The following is a 27,002-nucleotide window of genomic DNA, read 5'->3' as shown; positions in this document are numbered from 1 at the left end:
TAATTGGGATGTATTGTGACTGGTTAATGACTTTTTCCATATTCAATGTTTTTAGTTGCATTATTAAGCTAAAAGTTGGCTATCTTTTTGTTGGCTAGCCCAGTGTAAGATGTATTATTTGCAACAAAGACACTGGCTACTCCCTTCAACTGGGAATACAACTGGGCAGGAGAACAAAACCTATGAAGCTGTATCTGACAGCTATAAAGTAGAGGATAATAGGAGGCATCTGCCTGTTAGATCAGTGGAGCTTTTTAATCACTTCAGTGCCATATTGGAATCCAATATCTGTAGTTAGTCCCTACAATTCCTTATTATCATATGGGTGTTTGAGGATCCAAACTGAAGAAAGACAAAAAGAAAAAAGACTGTATTTTTACTCACCATAGGAGACTTAAGTAGATTACAAACATAATTTTGTGAACTGTTGCACTCCAGAGATTCATGGAAATTCCAGTGTTTTGCATTCAGAATATATACGAGAAACTACTTTTTTCCCCCTTACTGCTATAAGCTGCTTTGCTTTGCTTGTGTTCTAGACAACCAGCCTTCTTGGGAATCTGATCAGTGTGACCTTGTAGGTTTATGCCATAGTTATGATTTAGCTGGACTTTCCACATTATTTTTAAATTTATATGTAAATGTTTTAATTTCTTTCCTGAAGTTTGATGATTTTTGGCATGAATTGGTCATATATAATTTTTTTATCCACTTACGGTCCATACTTCATATGTGAAAAGAGCTGCTGTTAAAATATGTCAAATATGTTTGACACCTCTGTTCTCTGAAGGATTGGCTAATAAAACTGCAAGACATGGGTCCCGGATTCTTCTCAAAGAGCTGGTTTTGGACTTTTTGCTCATTTAATACTGTAAAGCTCATTGGTTTATGAACTCTGAAACAGAATCTCTCCTGTTGTAGACAATACCTAGTATTGAAAATAAAATCTCAGTAACAGAAACGTTATTGATGATGATGAGCGAGCCACACAAAGCTGAGTGGGGCTTTCATTTCCTAGCTGACACTTTGACAATAAGGAAAATTAGTTTGATAGGAAAAATGTGTCTGCAATTGCACCCAGGAAGCGATTGCAGTGCATGGTGCACAAGTTCCCAGAAGCGCCTTTCACAGGTTTGGTTTTCACGGCAAAGCTTTGAAGAGCCTGACAGCAGAGCAAGGGTTGCTATGCACGGGGGAGAAATGAGGCTAAACCCGTCCAAATCCCCTCACCCATCCCGCACCCTTGAGGAGCTCGTGGGTCAGATGGAAGGAACACGTTCCTAACGAAATCTCCGGATGACGCTGACACGTTTCAGCTCATGTAAGGGAGGAATTTTTCACCAACCCCACACATAGAATACTTCACGTCACCGTCTCCCAGTGCGGCGTGTTCCCGGCTGGGCCCTCCCCGCCGGGAGAGAGCGCTCGCTAGAGGTGGCAGCGGGCTCTCCCTCTCTCTCCCATCCGGAGCTCGTTGCTCGGTTACGGAGCGCGTCCTTGTCCTGCCGGCTCCACAGGAGCGGGGTCGGCTCGTCCTGGTGCAGCGGGACCACGAGTGTGGGGAACACTGTCGGGATACCGCTGCGGGGCCCGCCCTGTGCCGTGCCGGGGCAGAACTGCGGCTTGGAGGGGCCCACGGTCACGGCTATTTTTGTTGTTGTTGTTGTTGTGTTTGTTTTGTTTTGGTTTGGTTTGGTTTTTAAGTGGAAAGCTCTTCGTGCTTTCATCGAGAAAGCGTTGAGCTTTATTCTTTCTCATTTTCCTTTTTGTCTTCGAAGTTTCCGTCCAACTTTCAGTTTGTACTCCCAAAGACAGAAATTGTTCAGCTGCCTCCTGACATAAAATGCTAATAACCATTGCTGGTGATTCATGATACATGTTTAGAACAGTCTTGTTAACACCAGTGGGGTATGGAGTAGCCCTTGCAAGGTTGGCTTCAGTTTTTGTATACAAAATACACAACCTCATTCCTGCTTGAATTTACAGGCTGTGTATGGTTAGAGAAAATTGCTAGAAAACATGAGTACTTAGGACTGAGTTATATGGAAGCATTGAATATGATTAAGGAACATGAGACTATATGTGGGGAATCACAGTGGGATAGTCTGAAGATCAAAAAAGCTACAGTTACTGATCCTAGAAATATGAGCATTTAGCCCTTATTGGAAGATTTAACACCAGATCAATCTCATCGGTTAACAACATTATCCTCTCCAGAGGTCAAAGAGTCCACATGAGCCTGTCATGAACATAAATAAAAATACTCCAAATTAATTCATTGGGTGTTCTGAAGTTCACAGAAAGTAAGGATATCCTCTGAAGTAAAAGTCATGAAAAAACAAACTCCTGATCTCAGGGTGATGAGAGGAAAAAATAAATCTGTAGAAGAAGACAGTGGTCACAAAAATCAGAGAAGTTGCTCTGAAAAAGTCAACAGAAAAAAATACATTAGTCATGAAAGTACAGTTGTAACACTGCCAGTAACAACATCATTTGCGGGTACCACTAAAAAAACATTGTAATGGTCTGGCACCCAGTGCCACCTCAGAAGTCAAGTTACTGCAGGTCTAGTTTTCATGTTAGCAGTTCTCTGTCTCATTAGAAAAAACAAAAGTTGTTAGGAAAGTTAAGGATGGAGTGTGTATGTTATAGATGGATCTTCAAAATTTAAAAAGATAAAACTGAGGAAATAGGTACTGTATTAAAGATAGTGTTGAATTTAGCTATACAGATTCTGATACAAATAAAAGCATTTCAAGAAAGGGAAAAATCATCAGCGAAAGCTATAAGAAGAGAAGCAGAATGATTTCAAAAGCAAAGCAACAAGATTGAGATGTTGAATTAGGAAGGGTTCTGAGAAAAGGAAGCAAGCAGCTAAGTGTGAGGTCGGCTCAAGAACAGTTGGAAGAGACAAGAGATGTGACTAGACTAGACATTTCAAAAATATATGAGAACTTCCAGCAGAGCAAACCTGAAGAGCCTACTTCCACACCAGGGCTGACTATGAAAGTGGTTGCAAGATCTATTGATGAAATAATTGCTTCCCTGCAGTCTACTTCTCCATCTCCCTTACATCAGATGATCAAAGAACTCCTGGAGAGTATTCTTGGCTAGAAATACAACATAAAGATGGAAGTGGGTGAACCAGAACAAGTGAAATATTTTTCTCTTGAGTAAATATTAATTTTACAAGAGTTGTATATTTTTTCCAGCTCCTACAATGTGTTACAACAAAGAAGCCAGACAAAACACATGTATAAAGACATTGATGTATCATATTCTTCACTCTTTCTTCAGACAGTTTTTAAAATGTCCCTTAAAAATGAAAATGAGCCAATATCAAAATACATTAAAACATAGGTTTTTTGGGTGATATTTTTATCATTGCTTGAAGCTTAATATCTATTTTCTTTTATTCTCTTTTCCATTTTTAAGATGACGTATTCCAGTCTGACAGATGAAAAAATGCATTAAATGTATTTGGAGTATCATTGGAAATATTTCTTCTTTTAGTTATTGTTTAGCTTGTTAAATCTTGATAGGACAATTTTTATTGTCATAGTTAGGTACATTATGTGAGCAGCTCTAAGAGAGTACCTTCAATTAATTACACCAGGTGATATCAGTAATTCTAGGCATCAGGTAGATGCTAGTGAAGACTTTCCCCAGAAGGTTGCCAATTAATTTGTTAACTAGATTAATAACTTAGCATCAGATTGCTCTTTGTCCTCCCTTAGCTAGGCTGATTGTTTTCTTTCAGTTCCACAACAGCTGAAACATACAGTACCTTACAATCCCTTAATGTGAGATTGACTGGTTTTTGATTAAATACAAAAACTAGAAGAGAAAAAAAATCCACCTGAACTAAATTAATTTAAATGCTGAAGGCCATGAGCAACAATAGTATGGAATTGCATTTCCAGTAGGTTTATGTCCTATGCTTTGATTTTCTTTTGAGAGCTATTGTGCGTGGTTGAGGCATTCACAGTGTCTCCATTCTATATGTTTTTTGGTGTATTTCCAGTGGCATTGAAATCAGAGAAGACTTTCCTCAGTGGGGCAGCATTCCCTCTTCATTGCTTTACTTGTATTTTAGGAACTTAATAATTTGGAACTGTTTTTTTTGGTTGAAATTTGCCAGTTGATTACAAAAATACTTCAGGCAGATGGGAAGAGGGCTCAAGAAGTTCCTGGATGTGGAAAACCATTTCTTTTTCAACTTATCAGAAATAATTGTAGCTATCACAATCCTTTTCCAGTTCCTTATGATCATTAGGCCTAAATAATTTATGCCTGTCTTAAAAATACTACAGACTTTATGAAACAAGGAGTATCTTTTTACCTTTCTGTCTAACAAAATTGGAGGTTAATCCCTATTAGGTCAGTAAGCTGCTGTTATAATATGAGAGCAAATTGGTTTTAATCAGATAGTTTGTAATCTCTCAGAGTTTCAAGTTTTGTCAAAGGGGTGCAGGGTCATTAGGTATATTTATGTACGTATAATGTTTGTGTATAAACAAAACATTGCGAATTTATACAAATAAACATTTGTATATTCAGGCATCTAGGCTGACTTTCTTTTACCATTTATCAGAGTCTTTTCTACACTGGTGATATCAGGTTTTTTTCAGCACTTTACTTGTCAAAAACAGAGGTAAATAGTTCATTATAAAGCATGTAGCTATTATTAAAAACAAACAAACTCAAACATAAACAACAACAATAAAAAACATTCGTTTTCTGTATGTCAGAGTTCATAATGAGTTTTTTCAGCTACAAAGGATACCACAGACACACCAAAATAATATTAAAATGGTTTATAATTAATTATCAAGCTTCTTAGGTACCTAAACAGTTTTCTACGCTGGAAGAAAGGCTATGTCTAATAAAGGTGTTTTTTAAGGGCTCAGTAGAAATTTCCACCATGAGGTTAAAATACTAGTGCAGGAAACAGCTTCCTCAGGAATGGGCTGAACACTCAAGAACAGATTCCCACAGGAATGAAGAGTTTCCACAACTCTCAACACTTTTATTTCCCAAAGTTTTTATCACACCCCTTTGACCTTGTTTTTGTTGAAGCAAACACATGGCCCTTAGCACATATATGGATAGTACACATAATTTTATTAAAATAACACAATAGCATTGTGCCTGTGAGTCATCTGTGTGGGAGTGGACAAAAGAGAAAACACCGCACCCAACAAAGGAAAGCAATCACATACCATGTAAAGGTGTCTAAAATGAAATTAAGATAATATTTGCTCATATAATTCTGTTGGTTTTGACAGAACAGGAAAATTAATATGTAAAATTTACATATTATGCAATGCTTTAGAAACGTAAGTTGATCCAGTCTGGTTGAGTGAAGGGCTTTGTGGAAATTTGCCTTTGATTCCATGAACTGGACAATAAATTGCATAGGGAATAAATCACAGACAGCTTGGATGGACTGTAATAATTAATAGTCCATAGTAATCACCGTGTTTGAAAACATGCACATGTTGCAAAGAAGAGAAAGGTTTTTTGGTATAGGTTGAGAAGATAATGCTGGATCTGTTTCTTTTAGTCTGAGTTGCTACTGCCTTCTTCTATTTTAGTTCCTTGCTCTCACAGTGATGAAAAAATATGTAATATGAATTATTTTTTTCTTAAGCTGTCTTCTCTGTCAGAGGTAGATAAATTACTAAGGCTCTGTTTAAAAGAAAAACACCAACATGTACATGTACATGCAAGGCCATGGCTTTTTATTGCTTTCTAGTTTACATTTTTGTGGTAATACATGCATCTATCACTTTGTGTTGGCCAATAGACTCCTTTTTATTCTTTTCATTTTCTAATATGTAAGAAAAAAATGTTACAATTCAGAATATAGTTCTTGCATGGTATTAAAGTCAAATGTGAAAAACTTCAGGCCTTAAAAAAATTAGTATTTTTGGATTGCTAGGTGGGCAATACTCTCAGTGGAATAAATATTCTATGTGTGGAAGATTCTTACATGAAAAAAGCAAGTGGACATTTGTAATGCCATCAAAGGATGATGTGAAGACTGTTTCTGATACATGTTCAACTCATTCTGCATCCTTGCATCAGCCTGTGGCTCTGAAATATTTTCCCCAGAAATATTTAACACTTCTGTAGCAGTTTTAAAGAACAGGACTCTGAAATGAAGTGTAGTTTAAATGGGATACTTGTTTGTTACTGCTACCTTTAAAACATGGCTCCTCAAACCAGTGTGTAGCACAAATGATGTTTGTAGCACAAACGTGTGTTGAGCTACATGCATGTATGCTAACCAGATGTTTAGGAAGCACACTGTCCTTGAAATTACCACCTGTTTTGAGAGCTGTTGCTGCATTTCAATTCTGCCTTTTTTTTTTCTCTTTTTTTCCCCCTATGGATATTCTGTAACAAAAAGTGGAATTGTTGAACCATTCCTTTGAAGAGAAAGAATAATATATCTGGGAAGTGAGAACAACTTCAAATTTAGTCATTGATTTCTGGTTAGTGGAGGAATTATAATTTTTGTCTGTGTAGAAAATAATTAACTGGAAATTGCACTTAGCTGGTAAACTTCTCTACTATGAGCAGTTCCATGGAGGAGTTATTCATAGTAGAGAGTTAAGCACATGTGTAAATGTTTGCAAAAGATGAGCCCAAGATTATTTGTCTCTGAATGCACTTGTTTCTTTCAAACTGATTTCTGTAATGAAGACTCAAACTTCAATTTATGTATATATGTTGTTTTGATGTTTTTGTTCTGTAGGGTAGTAGTACAATTTTTTTTTCAGCATTTTTTTAATACTATTTTTCTTCTCTTGCTTATACAAGAGGCACCAATTGAACATGAGGAAATAAAAAATCTCAAGTCTTGCCAAGTTTTCACCAACCAAGCTTGGTAATATTCTGAATCACCTAGGAATGTTAAAATATAATAAATTAATAATGCTTCTGTTTGCTAGCAGAGTTGTTAAGATAGGTAGTTCATATTTTAAACTGATAAAATAGGAAAGGAAATTAAACAGTCCTCGAAAACATTTTGGTAATTCATAAATAACAAGTATACCTTTATTTTTCTCTCTTTCTTATTTTCGTCTCGTTTTTTCTTTTTCATATGAGATTTGATTTCCCAGCTGCTGACTACAAAGACTTTTGCTTTTATTAAGTAACATGCTGATTAGGGAAGTGAAATTATAAGACATCTGTCTATATTCATATATACTAGTGCCCATAATTCAATGCCTTTCATTTAAATGGTTTTGAAAATTCAAATATTTGAACTTAGATATGTTTGGGGAATTGATTAATGTTTAGAGGCATTACTGATTTATTTGTTTTAAAGGATCATAGACCCATTGATATAAATTTCTCATAATTTGCAGTTTTTTCTTACCAGTGTGATCTGTAGAAGAAACAGACCAGACCTTCGATAAGATATTTCCATAAATGTTAATCACTGTAGGTCTTTTTCCTATTACTATGTTTATTTTTGGAAATCTAATTAGCTATTGAGAAAATAAGTTGGCTTAGGATAAAATTGATAAAATATTCTAGGTGTTTCATTGATGTTGAAAGAATAACCAGAATAACCACATATGATAAATATTGTACTGAATTATCCGAAGGGAGGACAAAAATGTTGTAAAAAAATTTTCGCATTCATCTTTTACATTTTTCCCTTTCTCTCAGAAATTCAGAAAGAATCTCAAGCAGCAGAAAATAAATCTTGGCCTAAAGATGAGCTGTTAAATATAATAAGCAGGTGAACTAAATTTACTACTGTCATGAGATAGTTTTTCCATGGTTAAGGTTTTGATGCTTTATAGCATGCAGAGGTCTGCAAGCTGTTTCCTTACCACCTACCCTTTAAAAGAAGGTTTTCTATAAAACAGGTCTTCATACTGGTCTTGCAGCTTAACATTAGAGGAAAAAACAAATTCAGGTTCATTCGGTCATTTGTTGGGTTAGGCTTTTCTTTATGAGATTGGAAAGAAGATTATAAATGAAACAATGTATAAATAGAATCCTAATCTACATTTAACAAGTGGATGTCTTCCTGGAAAATGGTTTAATGCTCAATATCCTTTTAGTTTTGTGATATTTCACATGACAAAAACTGTAATTAGAATATCAATTCTATAAAGCTTAGATTTTTTTTTTCTTTTTTTTTTAGTAGAGAACACAGTTTATAGAGACAGTACCACAGAGGACAAATTTGTTGCCAAGATCGAATAATGTCTTTTCTTTTATGTTGTCAGTACCTAGTGTTCCGATATTTCAAAGCTATAACTAGATACTAAATAAACCCCTAACATGATTCTTTCTGCAACTTTGATGTTAGTTATTACTTTGCCCTAAAATTATTATATGTGCTTGTTGTGAAACAGAATAACACTATTTATAATGTTCACAATGATATAATGAGAAGGACAACCAAGAATGGGATACATTTCCGCTAGGCAGAGTTATGTGCAGAGGTACCAGATAGACTTGGCCTAAGCTTAAATTAAAGCGATGAACGTAAGGTTGGATACGCTACATGGGAAGAGAGATACAAGTGCTGAAATGAAAGAGATGAGAGATAAAAGATCAATATGAAAAGGGGATGAGAGAGACACATATGGAATCCTTTTTGATGGATCAGTTGTTTAAGAGTGTTGTTTCAAGGTCTAATCATTATAAAGCAGAGGTCTAGTCAAAATGAGAAACTTTCTGAATGTCTAAAGGCCTTGCTTCAGCTGCTTCTTTAGCTCCTCCTGCTGATTGTAGTTCAGCCCTGACTGAGTCTCCAAGCTGTGTGGAGAAACGGATAGAGAGATGTAGGTACGTGCATAGAATCCCAGGGCATTAGCAACCAATTTTCCTGATCAGTTTTTGGACAGCCAAGAAGCAGAGGTGCACACAGCTTACTCTGAAGAGCTAAGGCACAAGGGGAGCTCTGGGAGTGAGTCACAAGGGGGCTGACAGAAATTCCCCATCAGTCCTGGCACTGCATTCTACATTGGGGCTACCGTGGTCATGAAGTAGAGCCCTACATGGCCTGGTGATGCAGGCCTGAACAGTTCCAGTTAGCAGGCATTCTTCTACAGTCAAGGATTAATATTTCCTAGCAACTTTTGTGGTAGTAAAATGATATCTGTTAAATGGGTTGCAGTGTTTCAGTTGAAAAAATGAATGGAAATACTGCATTTTGAAATTGCCCTTACAATATTTGTCTGTTTAAAGGTCAGAAATGTTTCCAATACTTCAGTAACTGAATTCTCATTTGCCATCTGTATTACATGCTTATAATATTTTAAATAATTAATATCAATCATGAAATCATTCAGGTTTAAAAAAAACTCTACAACTATCACGTTCAACCATTAACCTAACACTGCCAAGTTCTCCGCTAAGCCATGTGTCTGAGCACCACATCTGCAGGTCTTTTAAACTCTATCAGGTATGGTGACTTCACACTCTCCCTGGGCAGCCCATTCCAGTATTTGACAACCCTGTCTGTGAAGAAATTTTTCCTAATATCCAATCTGAACCTCCTCTGATGCAACTTCAGACCACTTCCTTTTGTCCTGTTGCTTGTTACCTGGGAGAAGACTCATCCCCACCTCTCTGCAACCTCATTTTAGGTAGTTTTAGAGAGTGATAAGGTCTCTTTTCAGGTCCCATATCCCCACCTAGACTAATCAACCCCAGCTCCCTCAGCCACTTCTCATAAGACTTGTGCTCCAGAACCTTCACCAGCTCTGTTGCCCTTCTCTGGACACACTTCAGCACCTCAGTGTCTTTCTTGTAGTGAGGGGCCCAAAACTAAACACAGTATTTGAGGTGAGGCCTCAACAGTGCCGAATACGGGGGGACAATCACCGCCTTAGTCCTGCTGTTCACAGTATTTCTGATACAAGCCAGGATGCCAAGCAGCTTTTCCAGTCGCTCTTCCCCAAACCTGAAGCATTGTCTGGGGCTGGCCTGACCCAAGTGCAGGATCCAGCACTTAGGCTTATTGTACCTCATTCAACTTGCCTTGACCTATTGTTCCAGCCTGTCCAGATCCTTCCGTAGAACCTTCCAATCCTCATGTAGACCACTCCTGCCCAACTTGGTATTGTCTGTGAACTTGCTGAGGGTACTCTTGATCCTCTCATCCAGATCATCAATAAAGATACTTAACAGGACTGGCCTCAATATTGAGCCTTTAGGAACAGCACTGGTGATGAGCCACCAGCTGGATTTATCTCCATTCACCACCACTCTCTGAGCTCAGCCATCCATCTAGTTTTTACCCAGTGAACAGTGCATCTGTGCAAGCCATGAGCAGCTGGTTTCTCCAGAAGAATGCTGTGGGAAATGGTGTGAAAAACTTGACAAAAGTCCAGGTACACACACAGCATCCAGAGCCTTTACCTCATCCACCAAACAGGTCATCTTGTCACAGGAGATTAGGTTAGTCAAACAGGACCTACCTTTCATAAACCTGTGCTGACTGCACCTGACCCCCTGGTTGTCCTGTACATGCCATGTGATGGTACTTTAGATGATTTTCTTCATGACCTTTCTGAGCACTGAGGTCAGGCTGACAGACCTCTCATTCCCTGAATCATTCATCAGTCCTTTCTTGTAGATGAGCATCACATTTACTAACTTCTAGTCAATTGGGACCTAGCTGGTTAGCCAGGACTGCTGGTAAATGATTGCGAATGGCCTGGTGAGCACTTCTGACAGCTCCCTCAGTACTTTTGGATGGACTCCATCTGGCCAGAGACACTTGTGAGTGTCTAAGTAGTGTAGTAGATCACTGATCTCCTGTTGAATTATAGGGCTTTGTTCTGCTCCCAGTCCCTGTCTTCCAGCTCAGGGGGCTGTGTACCTAGAGAAGAGCTGGTCTTACTGTAAAAGGCTGAGTCAGGGAAGGCATTAATAATGACATTTTAGGTGGTTTTAAGAGTATACTCTGCAACATCAGTTGATCTGTTAGTTGCTAAACTAAATATGCTAAATGATGTATAAAAAATACACAATACAATGTCACTGATGGTAATATTTATAATATTAAAGAATGTAGTAAGATTATTTTTTTGCTTCTGAATTATATACTGTTATTTGCCAACAGAACAGTTTTGCAGTTATTTAACAGTACTGAGGCACTGTGATGATATTCTTTAGACAGTATTAAATATTTTGGGTAACATGGCACTTCTGTAATGCATTGGTGGTATTGTTGCAACTACGTTCATCAGTGTGTGTTCAGTGATCTCATGAGAAAAAGTAGTTTGCAAGATTGGCACTTGAAAAAATAACATACATTTGCTTGTATTTAACACAAGTACTACATAATTGAAATATATTATTCTATTTGAATGTGGATTCTTTCACTTTTACACATGGAAAAATAATGAAAATAAATTTCTAGAAAAAGAAAGAGAAATGGGTTTAAGAACTCGTATGTACTAGCTAAATGCTCTAGTGCATCCTTAGCAGAACTATTTTTATACAGAGTAATGGCAATATACTATATATTAGTATTTCTATAGAACACTATTCATTGGTATGTTTTTGTGACATTTTATTTTTAAATAATTTTGCTTTGCTTAGTGGGCGCCAGAGCCCATGAAGTTTCTAGATAAACAGATTTATTGCGTAGATGACCTTGCAAATTTGGTTATACACAAAGCAGTCAGATGAAAAAATGCAGACATTTGCTTTAGTTACTGTAATTTTATGTTACATCTGTAACTGAATTATATAAATATTTTGATAAAAAAAGTTGTATGTTGGTTCATGGTGTTTCTACAAAGAAAATTAAATAGTATCTGAGATTATATAAATTTATGATGTCCATCTAATAGTAAGTGTGTTGTGTAATGTTCTCTGATTTTAGGTTTAAAAGAGTTCCTGTCTGCTTATATAGCCTTCATTATTCATTTGCAAGAGCATGTTGAAGTCCCCTTCCTTGATCTGTTTCCCCAAACAGGTGAGATCACAGAACTTTGACTTATGATTTTAAAATAGCAGCTCCTGTAATTTGAGTTTTGGAGGTTTCAGTTAGCCAACAAATGTTGCTGAATATCCTCTCTTTCTTTGGATATCATTCATAGGTTTTTTATTTTTTTGTTTTTATTTTTTTTTAATTTTTAATTTATTTGAGTATCTGGGCATTCCAAAAGCTGGAAATGGCAATGCATCTAGTCAGGCTACTTTTTTCCTTTAAATTTGACAAGAGATCATGACAGAAACATTAACCTAACATTAAAAAAGCAAAAATCATAGTCTTATATTTGCTTCTTTTTATTGATAGATTTTCAGGTAGAGAAGCTTTCAAGCTTTCCTGTATTCTTTAACTTTGTTAGATTATTTTCTCAGTGTAAAATTTTGATCAGCTTTCTGTTTTTCTGGTAAAGATCAAATATCTGACTTTGCACCTTCATATTTTTTCATGTATGTGCTGATATATACAGTGTTGTTGGTTTCAAAAATAAACTAACAACATATGAAACAATTTTAATTTTGAATAAGCCTTTTCAGAAGGCATTGACTCATTTAGGTATCTTCTATAGTTCTCAGTTATCTTTTACTTGGTGGTTTATGCACTTGTTTATGAGCTAAAAACTCACCTCATTTTTTTCCTGAAATGATTTCTTCTAAAAAGTTAAATACTGGCTGAAGTTATCAATAAACATAAACACTGTGCCCAGTTATGTTCTGGGATAAATAAAGCTTGTGAATGGACTAAAGAAGAGTAAAATTCTTTATATTTATAATTCATTTAACAAGATATGGGACTGAAAACTAAATTAGAAAGGCATTTGCTCACAATAATTGTGTTCTTTGGGTTTCTATAAACTAAGGTAGCCAGCCTTACCAGACTTGCAGAATTAATTACCCTTGTGTAACAGGAAGACCTGGGCCCAAATGTGGACGTAATTTTCATATTGAAGATAGACTTTTTTTTCAAGACAAAACACTTTAAACTTAATTTACCGCACTGTGTTGTTCTGGTGTTGCCTGTCTTTGTTACTCTATGATTATACTTGTTTATTTTCTTGAACCTGATTTGTTACGTTACATACACAGGCTTTTAAGTGGAGTTCAGAAGAATTCTTTCTATTGATGGCACTGCTAGTCTGTTTTAAAAATGTTTAACAGTTTGCAGGAAAGAGAACTGTGGAATGGTTAAGGTTGGAACAGACCTCTGGAAGTCATCACAATATGGAAAAAGCAGTACTAGGGTATAGATTCTGAAGCTCAGTTTTGTGAAAGAGATGTAGACATTTTGGCAGCAACGATGACTTCAGTATTCCTTTTCCTTGCTGCTTGCTCTTGCTACTGGATTATACTGAGCTGTCTCAGGTGAAAATTCTATGTGAGGGTACTCTACAAAGAGAATCATGGATCTTGGATTAATGTCTGTCTTCCCTCCTGTGCTGGTTTTAAAGTAAACTGGCAAACAAAATGAACCCAACTCAAGAGATTACAAGTCAGTTACAATTTATTAAAAAAAAATTACAATAAATGCAATGGTACAGGGAAAACTGGTTTTAACCCACACCCTGGGACAAGGACACAGTGGTGTTCATCCACCCCTGTGCTGACCATCTCGTGGCCCCCTTGGAGGCAAAATAAAATGAAAAGAAACCTGTTGGTCTGGATGATGGTCGCAGTTCTGTTGAAGTGATGACCCCAGTCTTGTCAAGAGTGACTATTGCAGTCTTCTTAAAGTTCTGGTTGTCCTCTGGATCCAAGTGGTACCAGAAATCCCAAACCCCCAAGATTATATGTGCTCTGGTTCAAGTGGGAATGTCCAGTACCTACCCCAGAGCAAGGAATTTCATAATGGGTGATTTAACTCTGTGAGTCATGGGATATTTTTGGAGTCTTTGATGGTCTAGGTGGTTGCAGCTGCCTATTATGCCAGTCCGTTATGCCCCATTAGCAAAGACGACCCCTCAGGCTGGGTGTGAAGGTGCTAAAACTTCCCAGAGGGAAGTTATCACAGCTGAGCCATTGGTGTGAAGACTGAAATACTCCCCTGCCTCACAGGGTTTCTTTAACATCCACCTTGTAGCCTGAGGTATCAAGTGTGCTCTGGGCAGCTGCTGCAAATGATCCATTATTAATAGTCCTTCAGAAATGACATAGAGCATGTAGAATACACAGTTTTAGTTATACCCACATAGTAATAAATTGGTCCTGGCCTCTGTGACTAGGACATCTCCACATCTTTTTTTTTTTTTTTGTATGATTTTTTCAACATGGATCAGTTATTTGATTTATTTCACAGTGTGAAAAAAACAATTTTTGGAGCAACTAAGCGCAACTAATAAATAGGAATGAGCAGCTGTGGGTGGAAACAGTAGGAATTCCTTACATCTGTACTCCCGCTGAAGCTCCTGTATTTAATAAACATAACCTTGAAGAAACTTTCCTAAAAAATTGTCTTTTAAACTATGTGTATGTTTGAATTTGCTTAAAAACACAATACAAATCATAGATGTGTTCATGCTCTTCTAAGTTTATTAGTTCTACATCCTATCATTATGATTTTGACCCATGTTTGATTATATCTTTGTAATTGATTGAAATATGTTAATCTTATACACTAATCAGAGAAACAATTTACGTAGGGCGCATTGGAAATTCTGTTTTATTACCATTTTCTGCTTATTCCTTATACTCAATAGCTGTAGGCACTGTTGTGATATGTGTAGTGACAGCAAGTCTAAACTGCTGTAGTTTAATTGAATTGTGTTGTTCTGATAGAGCTGTTTATGTGCTGTTGGCTCCTTGTACTTCTCCAGAGAGGGTGTGAAAATATTCAAGTATCTTAGCAGTTTTTAATACTGTGTTTATCTGTTGTTCATAAACATTTTAGGCTCCATCTTGGGATGTGCTACAGGTAGAAGGAAAAGCACTATAAAAAAGTAAACTAGATGAAGCTCAGAAAGAGCTACAAGAAGAACACGACTTGCAACAATCTTTGGCTCCTCAGGCTTCAAATGTCAAGCAATTTTTGAATCTTATTTCATTATTATCAGAAAATTACTGAAAATATTTTAAGTTATTGGTGCATAGCATGATAGCCAAGTTTGGAGAAGAAATAATGCCTTCCCCCCAAATCTGGACCTGAACACTTACAATTCCAAATCTAAATTATCAGGTTTATTTGGTACCTCTAGCTTTAATTTTCTGTTTATCTCCTTGAAATAGTTCTGTATGGTTTTTAAAATACAAAGGGCCTATTCAGTCCTGTTATATGCAGATGAAACTGCTCTTGACTGCATCAGAATCTGAAGTTGCTTATGTGAGGTTGAATTTGTCCATACAATTCCAAGCATAATCTAATCAAAATAATTAAAAACAAACAATGGAAAATACCACAAATTTAATATAAGCAATGCCAGCTGTAAGTCATCATCTTTAAATAGAGAAGATGTATTAAAAATTCATTAACTTGAATTTGTATTACAGTCAGTGCTTGTCAGAAATTCAGGAGATTTTACATGTAGAGCTATAATTTAAGGACAACTGCTTATTACCTTGCTCTTGTCATAGGTTGTATCTGTCATTCTGTAGTAGGAGTGCAGATTACAAAAGTAGTACAGACCATGTCCTGATTTAACTGATCCTGTCCATCCCACGTCAAGTCAGACTCTTCAGTTTTACGGTCTTCCCTGATAATAAGATCTTTACAGATAGCTTTGTTTAGATGTACTATAGGTTAGTTCTTCACTTCCCTATAAGAAAAGAGGAAAAGAAAAGAGAAGCTTTATTGATTAGATTTTGTTGTTCTTAGGGTCCTGAAAGGTCTATTGGATACAGAAGAGAGCCTTTTTATGGCAGGCCTTAAGTTTGTAAATGGATAATACTTTCAATTAAGTAGCTGAGAATAGTCATGGGAAAAGAATGCTTAAGTTTATGAAACAGTCAAATTGGCATTTAAGTGACCCTTTGCATGCCTTTGCTTATCTGCATTGCTTAAAGATCATTTGGTTAGCAAGATTATATATTAAAACAAATAGTGTCAACAGACAATGAGTGTTTTACCTTCAATAAATACTTACTGTCAGATTATCAATGGTGCAGAAACTGCACAATTTTCTAAAAACTTGTATTTAGTGCATTAAGTGAAGGTAATGTAGGCCACACACATAGTATTGTTTTTTTATGTCCCCTTTTTCAAAGAATGATAAATAGTCTATTTTAGGAGAGTGTGTGCTGTAAAAACATTCACCTTTACCTGCAGCATGCCCTAAATATTTCAGTTTACATTGATAAAGCAGTCATTTAGTTGATTCAATGAAATGATAACTTCTACACAGGGGCAGTACTGGTAATGCAATTAAAATAACATTCAAAATGGTTTTATTTATTTAAAATAAATGATAAAACTTAGAGAAAAAGTTCCTGGAAATTTTAGAGTTGTTTTACCAGTCATCATTTACACAAATCATTCCAAATGTTGTAAGTTCAAAGTTAAACTGTTTACCACCTATTTTTGTTTTATTTTGGTTGTGTGGTAATTGCATTGTAGAGAAAGTGAATTGTAGAGAAAGAAGAAAATGAAAGCACCCTAAACTTCTGTAAACATTTATGAAGATTATACACTTGCTATTGAGTTAAAAATGCAGTGTGAAATATTTCTTTCTAATTTTAAATTAATATGATTTTCTTATTAAAGCACTGATCTCCGATTTCATAGTCCAGAACAGTTACTTATTTCTATTCATGTTGTAAAACTATTCAGTTAGTCAAAAAAAAAAAATCATTTGCATCAAATGGGGTTGCTGTAAGCTTGCCTCAAATCCTAATCAATATATTCTGTGATTGAGCTGCTTTTCAAACTGGATATTTCATTTTTATGTTTAACTTTCACATTTTATTCATAACCTCAATCCTGTTCTCATTCAGGCAAAAAAGCCATTGATTTCGGTAGAGACTTTGGACTGCAAGATCTGTGAAACTGTCTCATTGAAGCATTAAGTAACTAGGCTCTGTTCTATACATTAAAAGTGTATGGCTTGAAAAAATTATTTTGAATAGTTTTAATTAAAATAAAGAGATTTATTGACACTCCTGTGGCATTGTCATGTGCCTATAAGATTCTGGACTCAAACTACAATAATGTAGTGGAGATATTCTGATATATGCTTCAGATAATTTTTTGATTGTGAGTCAAAGTTCTATTACACTGATTTTCATGGGGTGGTTTTTCTTTACAAGTGTGACTTTTACTTTTTTTGCAGTCTTTTTTTTTCCCCCAAAAATGTAAGCAAATATAAAATACTTTTGTAATGTGAATATGTATTGCATGATAAATCAGTCTTGTGTTTTTCTTTACTCAATTTTGTAATTCTTGATGATTTCCCCTTTATAATATCTGTTTATAACATAAGGCATAGGTCCTTATAACAAAAAGTTGCTGAAAGTGTCATTGTCCTAGGAGAGCCTGGGACAAAATTGTTAAACCTGAAAACTGTTCAGTGTAATTTCAAGGTGGAATTTCTTCCATTTTCATTTTGTTCTCCTAAAATATGAAGGTATTTACAAACTTTAATTAAAGTAGTCTATATTTGCGGACTAATTTCCAATTTTTTTTTTATGTCTCAGACATTTTCCATATACTGCCCTTCACATTGTAACTGTCTACATGTTAGACATTTATTAACTTTGTAGAGTTCATACAGTAGCCAGGGACTGTGTTTAGAATTTGATTCGTGGCCTGTGGAAGTCAATAGACTTTCATCACCTTCGGTACAGCTTAGATTGGAGAGTTAAATGGTAGAATTTTGTAGTTATTAACTTTTCAAAGATAGCCAAAGACCCCGTGTTTCCTCTAAAATCAACAGCCGAACTGAAAAGCTTGGAAGACGTTCAAGTGATCTCATATCAGAAAACTAATTCAAAGTTTTAAGGGTATTTACAAGATGCTCTCTGCTGAGAGAGAATTTGAATATGAGTGTATGTGTAACATTTTTACACATTTATGTATCCAACTTAATAATGTAATATCCAATGTAAAATCTGCATTACTTGGTTTAAGTTTTCAGTGCAACAAAGGAAAGACTTACTTAAGTTGCAAGAGGAAAATTGTGACTCCTCCACTTATTTTTTTTAATTTAAAAATTATTACCAACAATTTAGTTTTATCAGGTTTTTTTTTTTTCCTAAATAATGTTATCTCTATTTTTAGTAGAAATTTCTAGTCGCCTTGTGCCAAGTATTTATGTTTGCTGTTTATATCCTATGGTCAGATGAATGTCATGATGTAGTATTTGATAAATTATGTACTTTGGAATCTAGAGAATAGATATGAAGATTCTTGATTTCTTTGTTTTAATTTTTAGAGGCCTTTTATGTTAGGTGCAGAAAGACACAGACAATAGGAGGAAGAACCAATATATTAATTTGAAAGAGCAAGCTGAAAAGAAAAGTTATGAACTTACTTATTTTCAGACTTACTATGATTTAATTCCTTTTGTAATATACAGCATTACATGTTGAGAAATAACTTTTATGATGTTTCAGGATTTTGTAACTTTAAAGAAGTGGCAAAGAAAAAGATTTGAAAAAATTCTCTTATTTGGTGGATGTATTTTAAAATAATTAGAACAAAGCTACTAAAAGACTTGTGTCTTACTTAGAATGTAAAAAGTAATGTATATTTTTAAAAATAAATTGCATTTTGTAGACATGTTTGAAGTTCTATGCCACAATTTAGGTTATAAATATATTCTACTCACAAGAGGTCCCATTGAAACAACAAGAAATACTAAACAAATACAGAAAGTTTTCTGTGGATGTAAAATTCTGCAATAGTAAAAGGTTTAAAGTACACACCCACCAGCCCTTTATCAGAGTCTTACCTCAATCTTCACTCTACAGACACTTAGGAACAAGCATAACTTTAAGCAATTGAGTGTAGTTCTGTTGAGCTCAACACATGCACAAAAGGAAACACATACATAACTGAGACCTAGGAAAACTTGTAGTCAAAAATATTCATAACACATGTAATTGGTAGTTATATGATAACTGCAGGATGTTTAATAAATGAGGAGCTGAAGTAGAACAAAATGCATTATAGTTAATTTTTCTGAGGCTGACATAGTAGGTAAGTTGAGATCTGTCAAAAAATGTATTTTATAAGAAGTAGTGAGGAAATGTAAATTAATTGTGGAATAAACCTACTCAGTTTTATTGTGTTTCATATTGCCAGTTGTTACATTTGGTTGTACTGAATTCCTAAATATGTGGGGGTTTTCATTTGTTATTTGTTTTGCATTAAATATTGTGGATACGATGAAGCATATTCTTTTTTCACTGCTTATTATTTTGCTTTTTTGTGTCTTCCTAGTTTCTATAATGATATAATGATATAAAAAAATTCAGAATTGGAGCCTTAATACTCTCAAGGTTTTTCTGATGGTTTCTCAGACTGGTAGTTTGCTACTTCTAGTTTCTACGTATCACCAGCTCCAGAAATACCGAATTATTGCTTCTAAAGTCCACAGCGACTAAAGAATGGTAGAGTGGTAAATAAGGATAAGGCTTGGTCAGTTTTACAAGCCAATTTGTGTAGCTTGTTAACTTGGGTTCACTTGAAAAAAATGCATTTTAGTGCAGCCAAATGCAAGGTCATAAGGATAAGAATAGGGAATTAGGGTCATACTTTGTAGGAGGGCAGATTGTATCCTGAAAAGCAGCAGTAACTCTGAAAGGAGCTTTACAGTCTTGAAAGATAAGCAACAGAAGATGTCTCTGTAATACCCTCTGAACTATAAATTAAATATGTTTACCTTAAAATAAAGGAAATGAGACATTAGCAATAATATAGAAAAAAAGTTTTGGGATTAGAAATATTGTACAGAGCTTTTCTATTCCAGGTAAGTGCTCTAACAACCGAGATAGTCATGTCAGCACTTGTTGTCCTTCTTGTCTGCATGACTTTTGCATTCTTTTCTGCTCAGCAACACAACTTCCTGTACCCAGAATGCTCAAATAATCTAATGATAAGTGAGGTTTGAATCCTCAGATAAGCAATGAATTCTCATTTCCTGGCTCTGTGCTTCAATAATGTATTATCATAAAGAGGTGGAAATGACATCTCTGCTTTTTACTCTTAAAAGAAAAAAAAAAGCACCTTGCCCTTCCTTGAAAGAATGGATGCATTCACCTTTAGAACAGGACTCCATATTCTGGATTTGAAATGGAGGGAAATATCTGTCTGCAGCCCCTGAAAAATTTTAGTTCCAGAGAAGGTCACCAGATTTCGTTGCCTAATTATGTGATTATTCTTTCATATGAATGTTGTGCACTTAATTCACTAACAGAGTGTTTCAAATAAAGTTACAAGGGAGCAAGCAGAAGTGTCAATTCCTATATATGTTCTCTCTTTTTCTTGACTACCTGTTCGGTGTTAAGACTTACCATTATGTAGGTTTTATACGAGATAGAGAGAGAGAGAGAGAGAGAAATGGTCTGAATATGTTACCTGTATAGTACAGTTTCTGATGCAAGAGGATTTGCTAAATGAAAACATAAGAGACCTAATAGTTGAGATTTCAGTCTAGACAAATTGAGACTAGCTGTAAGATTTCAGTGTATAACAATGAAGGTATCAGATTCTGAAATTATCCATTACTTACTGCCTTCAAATCAAGACTGGATTTCTTTCTGAGGTATTACCTGGGTTTCACCCAGACAGTTGTGAGCTTGGTGCAGGAATACTGATGAAATTTTATTGTCTGTGTTATTTAGAAGGTCAGGCTAGCTAATAATGATGCTTCTCTCTGCCTTAAAATATGAATCCATAAATTGCTTTATGAAAGTTTTTAGTAATTGAATTCTTTTGATGTAGTCAAGATTATCTTAAGCATCGAGGATGGCATTATTTCAGGGTACAGGATTAGGCCCTGATGTTTCCCTTTAGTTTTTGTGAGCTTCTGCTTTGGTCAGTAATTTGGGCAGCATATGAATATGATTCATGGTCTTTGTTGGAGTGTTTGCTTTTGATTCAGCAGCACTTATGTCAGTAGGACAGATACATACACAGAATATATGGACTCAATGATTATAATGGCCAGTCTTCATGAGCGAAGATCCAGGGAAGGTCTTTACACCTTCCAGCCTGCGCATTGGATTTTTTAGGTGAGACACAGTGTGCGCGGAACTGAGCCCACCCTTTAATCCTCAAGTTCATCTGCCGGGGCCAAGCGAGCTTGGACGGTGGCAGCGAGGTCCTCAGGACGTAGATGGATTGCTTTAAGGGCTAACGAGCTCCATCTGCTTGGGGAGTGTCCCTGACCAGGAATCAAACCCAGGCCTTGGCGTTGACAGCGCAATGATTAATAAGGACATTAAACAGCATTTAAGCAGGGGTCTCAGCATACCAGAAACCCAGTCATTAACTGTTTTGCAGAACATGGTGGCAGAGAATTTAAGGAAATTCTGAGACAATAAATCAATGGCTCTCAGGAGTGTGAGAGGCTGTGTAAGGGTGGGTAGCGAAAAGGTGTTCAGAAAAGAACCCCCCCGAACATATGAAGTCAGTGATGGAGTTAGAAGTCACAAAAGTAGAACTTATCATTTTACTGTTTTGGAGATGACAAAAAAGGAAAGTCTGTGAAGGCTTTTAAAGCAGAAGAGCATCTTGTATTTGAATTAGCTTTTATTTTTTTGTTACTTCAAAGGACAGAGTAGTGTTCCAAGGAAGTAACTATGGTCTTTGCAATAGCAGTTTGAATTACTGTGAACAGAACAAGGTGATGCTTGTCTTGGCTAAAGAAATTGATGGTACAGCAAGCAAGATATGAAATTAGATACCAGACATTAGTTTTGTAGAGAGATAAGAAAAAGCGTTTAATTTTAGAATGCTGTGAATATCACCTGTGTTCTGAGTCTGTACTAGCCATAGTGAATGAAGAAAGAAAGTAGTGGAGAGGTCATGAAGGTTGAAAAGGCCAAGGCTCATTAGAACCTTACCTTTCAGCCTTGCTGAGCTAGAACTGGTAGCTTGACATACCTAAGAGAAAGATCATCTGATATTTCTGTTGGTGCAGAACAGAGTGATGAATCATGCTCCTATTCATTACCATGGAGAAGGAACCTGTTCGTATCTTTGACTATAAAGTTGCTAGACACTGAGTAGAGGAAAATGAGAAGAGTGCAAACGACAGAACCCCTTGAAATACCCAGGAGGTTGAAGGAATTAGATGGGAGTGGATCTAGAAGAGGTGCATTGTAGAAGCTATGGGAGGGCAGGACTTGAAGACAAGAATCTGTTTTTCAAGAGGTAGCCAAGAGGTTGAGGAAATTGAAGGTGTCTGAGCTTTACGAATTATTAGAAATTTTGGGGAGTAAAGTTTTAGATTGAGAGCAACATTCCCCAGACAGGAAGAGAATTAAAGTTTGAAAAGAAGCCTGTACTAAAATTCTTTGCTGAATTCATTTAATCACCAAAATCCGGAGAACTAAATTCTTTGGAGGACTGCCATCTAGTGGCACCATCTACAATCACCTGGTCCTCATTTTAAAAACTGCCTTGTGTGCGCCTTGAAGGTCGAGGGTATCATTTACCTGACACTAATTTAGGTCCGTTTAAGCTGTTCACCTTTCATAACTGACCAATTCCCTTCATTTAGCTAATTTCACAAATGCAATGTATCTGTCTGGGGGTAAACATGGTTTCAGTGTAGTGGATATAGTAAAATTCAAATGACTTTACCAATTTAAATAGTGATAGATTTTTTTTCCCTCTGATTCAGACTTTTTCTGTGCAAGAATCTTTTTTGACTATAACAGAGTCCAAAGACTCCTACAGTGGTAGGATTTTGTCGTAAATCAGATCAAGGAAGCAATAATTTTCTTGCTTTAAAGTCTTGCCTTCACTATGAAAAATATCCACAGGCTTAAAAATATATAACTTTTCATTCACATCTGCAAAAAAATGTCTTGCAGAGCAGGATGTATCATTTTATCAAGGTGTAAACTTCCCAAGGTCAGGTACAACTCTCTCCTGAGATTGCCTGTATTAAATTTATTTAATCAGATAGCAAAGGTGCCTTGTTTTGCACTCCTGTTTAATCTTGGCATGCTCTGCAAGCATCAATCTGAGAGTTAAAAAAGCTATTTTTTTGGCCATGAAAGTAAGTATTAAGCTAAATATATTTTTATGAAGGTTATATGTGGATTGTCAAACCTATTCCTCACAGATATGCTACAAAACTTTTAACGAGATTTGTAGCTTCATGTTATGTTTGTTAAGGTTCCTTCATACAGAAATGCCTGTATCTCCCTGAGACATTCTGATTTTACACTTTTTTACCAGCAGATGGAAACAATATTATTAGATCAGTATTATTATTATTTGGAGCTTTACTAGATGTTGCTTCCCTCTTCCAGAAATGAAAAGTCTGATTGTTGTTTTTCATTAACACACCGTTGATTATTTAGTATAAACTCATTGAATTGAAAATGATTTGTGACAGAAGTGCCCTAAAGAAGGACAGCTGTTTTTACATTGTTGCCTTAAAACACTTTTAACCACCAAATGATGAAAAATATTTTGATTGTTTTATACCATTTTGCATGTTGTATAGCTTCATTTGACATTCATTTTATGCAGAAACACACCTTGAAGAGTCAGAACTACCTGTGGTGGACTGACCCTGGCTGGGCTCCAGGTGCCTATCAAAGGTGCTTCATCAGTCCCCTCCTCACCTGGGCAGGGGAGAGAAAATATAATGAAAGGCTCATGGGTTGAGATAAAAACACTCACCAATTACTGCCATGGGCAAAACAGACTTGACTTGGAAGAAAAAAATTACATTATTACCAATCAAATCAGAATAGGAAAATAAGAAATAAAATCAAATCTTAAAAACACTTTTCACCCACCCCTTTCTCCTTCTGAAGATTTTACTCCAGAATTTGCTACCTCTTCCACTCCAGTGACACAAGGGAACGTGGAGCAGGGATTGAGTTCATTACAGGTTACCTCTGCTGCTCTTTCCTCCTTAGTGGGAAAATTTCTCACACTCTTCCCTGGATCCAGCGTGGGGTTGCTCCCATGGGAGATAATCCTCCATGAACTGCTCCAAAGGGAATCCATTCCATAGGCTACAGTTCTTCATGTACTGCTCCAGTGGGGGTCCCCCAGGGATCAAAAGTTCTGCCAGCAAACCTGCTCCGGTTTGGCCTCTCTCCACAGGTCCACAGGCCTTGCTAATAACCAAGTACAGCACAAACTTCTGACAGGGTCACAGCCTCCTTTGGGCACCCACCTGCTCCGTTGTGGGGCTCCTCCACAGGCTGCGTGAGGGTCACTGCTCATCCGTGGATCTCTATGGCTGCAAGGGAATCTCATCTCTGTCACCTGGAGCGCTTCCTCCCCCTTCTTCTTCCTCACTGAAGTTGGTGACTGCAGTTTCTGCATCTGTTTCTATCACATAGTCTTGCTCCTTTCTTCTCTGTCTTCAGTTGCTCCTGCTCAGGTTTTTTTCCCCCTTCTTAAACATATTAACCCGGAGGTGCTCACACCATCGCTGATGGGCTCACTCTTGTCTAGTGCCAGGTCCATCATGGAGCAGTTTGACATTGGCTCTGTCAGACACGGAGGAAACTTCCAGCAGCTTCTCACAGTAGCCACCCTGTAGCTGCCCCACTACCAAAATCTCGCCACAGAAATCCAATACAACACAAAATGCTTCAATATAAAGAAAAACTAGGAAGGCCAAATGCTTGTCAGAAGTTTGGATTTCAGTTCTTGCTCTTTTTCTCTTTAAGAAATAGATCAAAGCTTCCATTTGAAGAATGAAACCTTCTAAAAAGAGTTCAAAAACTACTCCCAGGTCTGCAATATTTTTCACTGTGTAAGAACTACAACTTATGAATAATTCCTGCATTTTAAGAATTCCTTTTTAATGACCAAATGAATTTCAAGAAAGCATTTTGTTTGTCAAATCAAATGGCTGGTTCTCAGTTATGCTGAGACACCCCCACTTACTCAGTATTCTGATAATTTAAATAAGTCTTTATATGGAAATACATTGCAATTAGCAGAAACGAGAATCAAGTTCACTTTAGCATATATACCTCTGACAGTGGAATTGCAACTAACAGAAGTAACACTTTTTAATTCCATGAATGCACAAGAAACTTCATGATTGTTTGCAGAAAAGCTCCCCCAAACCTGACTAATACCAGTAGGTGTCAGTGTTGCCATATTACAATGTGTTGAGACAAGGGAAATGTTCCATTTAATAGGTGTTTTAATTTACATACTTATATGGTTACAGGAATATATGACATTGAGCGTTGGTGTTTTAGTTGTTGTGCTTACTTTAAATCAAGGACCTTTCAGTTTCCCATAATCTGTCAGAGTCTAATTAAAAGTTATTCAATACTTCATTTATTTTTTTCATTTATCTTAATTTAGTAACAAATGATTCTCTGTACGTTTCAGGCAGTTGACATGAAATTGCATTTTAACTTATTTGACAAAGATGTGTTATACCTAGTATTATAGTACAGGTTAGCGAACTGGAATTCACAAAACATCTGAGAAGCAATACATTTGTTATTGCAAAAAATACTTGCTTAATAATTAATAACAATTAAACACCAGAGCATAACAGTTATTCTTTAGGTTTTGATTTCATCAGTTGATTAAGGGATGGAGGCACAAAGTATAAGAGTGCATAATTACATTCAGATATTAACTATGTTTCCATATAATATAATTATACTTCTAAACATTATACAGAGTTCTCCTGTCATTTCTTCTGGGTTCATGAATATCCTGAAGTTTATTTTTTTGTAAATGTCACCAGCAGTGGAATGCATTTTTAATTTTAAAATTTAACTTCCCTACAAGGTCTGGGGTAATTTAATTTAAATTTCTTGTGATAATTTTTAGGGAAGACTGATTTCAGCCCTTTATGGGCTTCAGATAACTTTGAATTAATTTTTCAGATCCCTTTGCTTTGACACATATCCTGAGATATGCAGATCTTTTTTCCCATTAAATACAAATTTTTTTTTCAACAGCTTAGTCCCCATGTCACTCTTTTTTCTTTCTTTACAACTTTATATAAAATAAAATTCAGTCCACTAAAACTAAGGAAATATGGTATATGAATCTTATTTCAAATGAATATCTGAATAAATTAAGTTTTTTTTTTTTAACAGACAAGTTTGATTAAAAGATCAATCTCAGCTCTGGAGATGAATGCTTTCGAAGATGAAACTACTTTAAATATGTCAGCTAATTTCAAAACCAGCATGAAAGAATTGAAGGTTATGAAGCAATGGTTAGCTGAGCCAGAGGCTGAGCCAGAGATTGGGAAAAGCTCCTCTACCAAGCATCTATTGAATCAAATCTGTAATCATCCTCAGTCAACACTGACAGACATACCAGTAGAAAAAATGCCTACTTTGGCTGGACAGATGATGGTGAGAATGACATCGTTTTTGTGAAATGACCTCAAAAGGCTGGGGTTAAATACACTGTTTTCCCAAGAAGAAAGAAAAAAAAAGAAATAAAAGAAAATAATAAACCCTAGAAAATTAGAAGCTGTGATTAAGAAATTAAGTCAACCCTGAGAGATTCTTCTAAGGTTTTCTTTAATTAATATGTATTGCTTTTTAAAGAATAGATTTTAATTTCTAACTGTATTATCTAATTATGAGTTTTATGTTTTTAATATTAAATATTGCTCTGAAATTATGCAAAGAACTTAAGTTATCTAGAAATAATATGTATTTTTCAATGCACAGAAAAAATAAATGTTGCTCAGTTATCCTTAGGACATTTAGTATGTGTTGCAATTTAAATGGAATAGCTTCTTGAAATGACAAAAATTGTTTAATCTAAATATAAATCCATTATTAAAATGGTCAAACCTTTTTCTTCAAAAAGACAAGGGGGAAAGTAATGCTTTTGCTAGTTTTTTGATATTTCTTAAATACTTATATTTTAAATGTGACCTGCAAAAAAATCCCAAATGTTACCT

The 27,002-nt window shown here is 35.8% G+C and overlaps 1 protein-coding gene across 6 annotated transcripts in view; it reads left to right on the top strand.

Annotated features, from left to right (window-relative positions):
- Positions 1–27,002, top strand: part of LOC126651265 (uncharacterized) — a 48,891-nt gene that overhangs the window by 8,233 nt on the left and 13,656 nt on the right. For 4 of the 6 annotated variants that reach the window (XM_050336975.1, XM_050336977.1, XM_050336976.1 and 1 more), the window contains exons 2-3: positions 11,873–11,965; positions 26,179–26,442. In XM_050336975.1, the coding sequence (XP_050192932.1) occupies positions 11,927–11,965; positions 26,179–26,442 (303 nt within the window). In that variant the 5' untranslated portion in view covers positions 11,873–11,926. The remainder of the gene's footprint in view (positions 1–11,872; positions 11,966–26,178; positions 26,443–27,002) is intronic. The other 2 variants (XM_050336979.1, XR_007631603.1) reach the window with 2 other exon arrangements.

This window comes from Myiozetetes cayanensis, unplaced genomic scaffold, assembly GCF_022539395.1.
Source record: "Myiozetetes cayanensis isolate MyiCay16 unplaced genomic scaffold, myiCay2020 scf6-25, whole genome shotgun sequence".
Classification (NCBI taxonomy): Eukaryota; Metazoa; Chordata; class Aves; order Passeriformes; family Tyrannidae; genus Myiozetetes; species Myiozetetes cayanensis.
The sequence above is the reverse complement of the archived record's forward strand: the minus strand, read 5'-3'. Positions and strand labels throughout refer to the sequence as shown.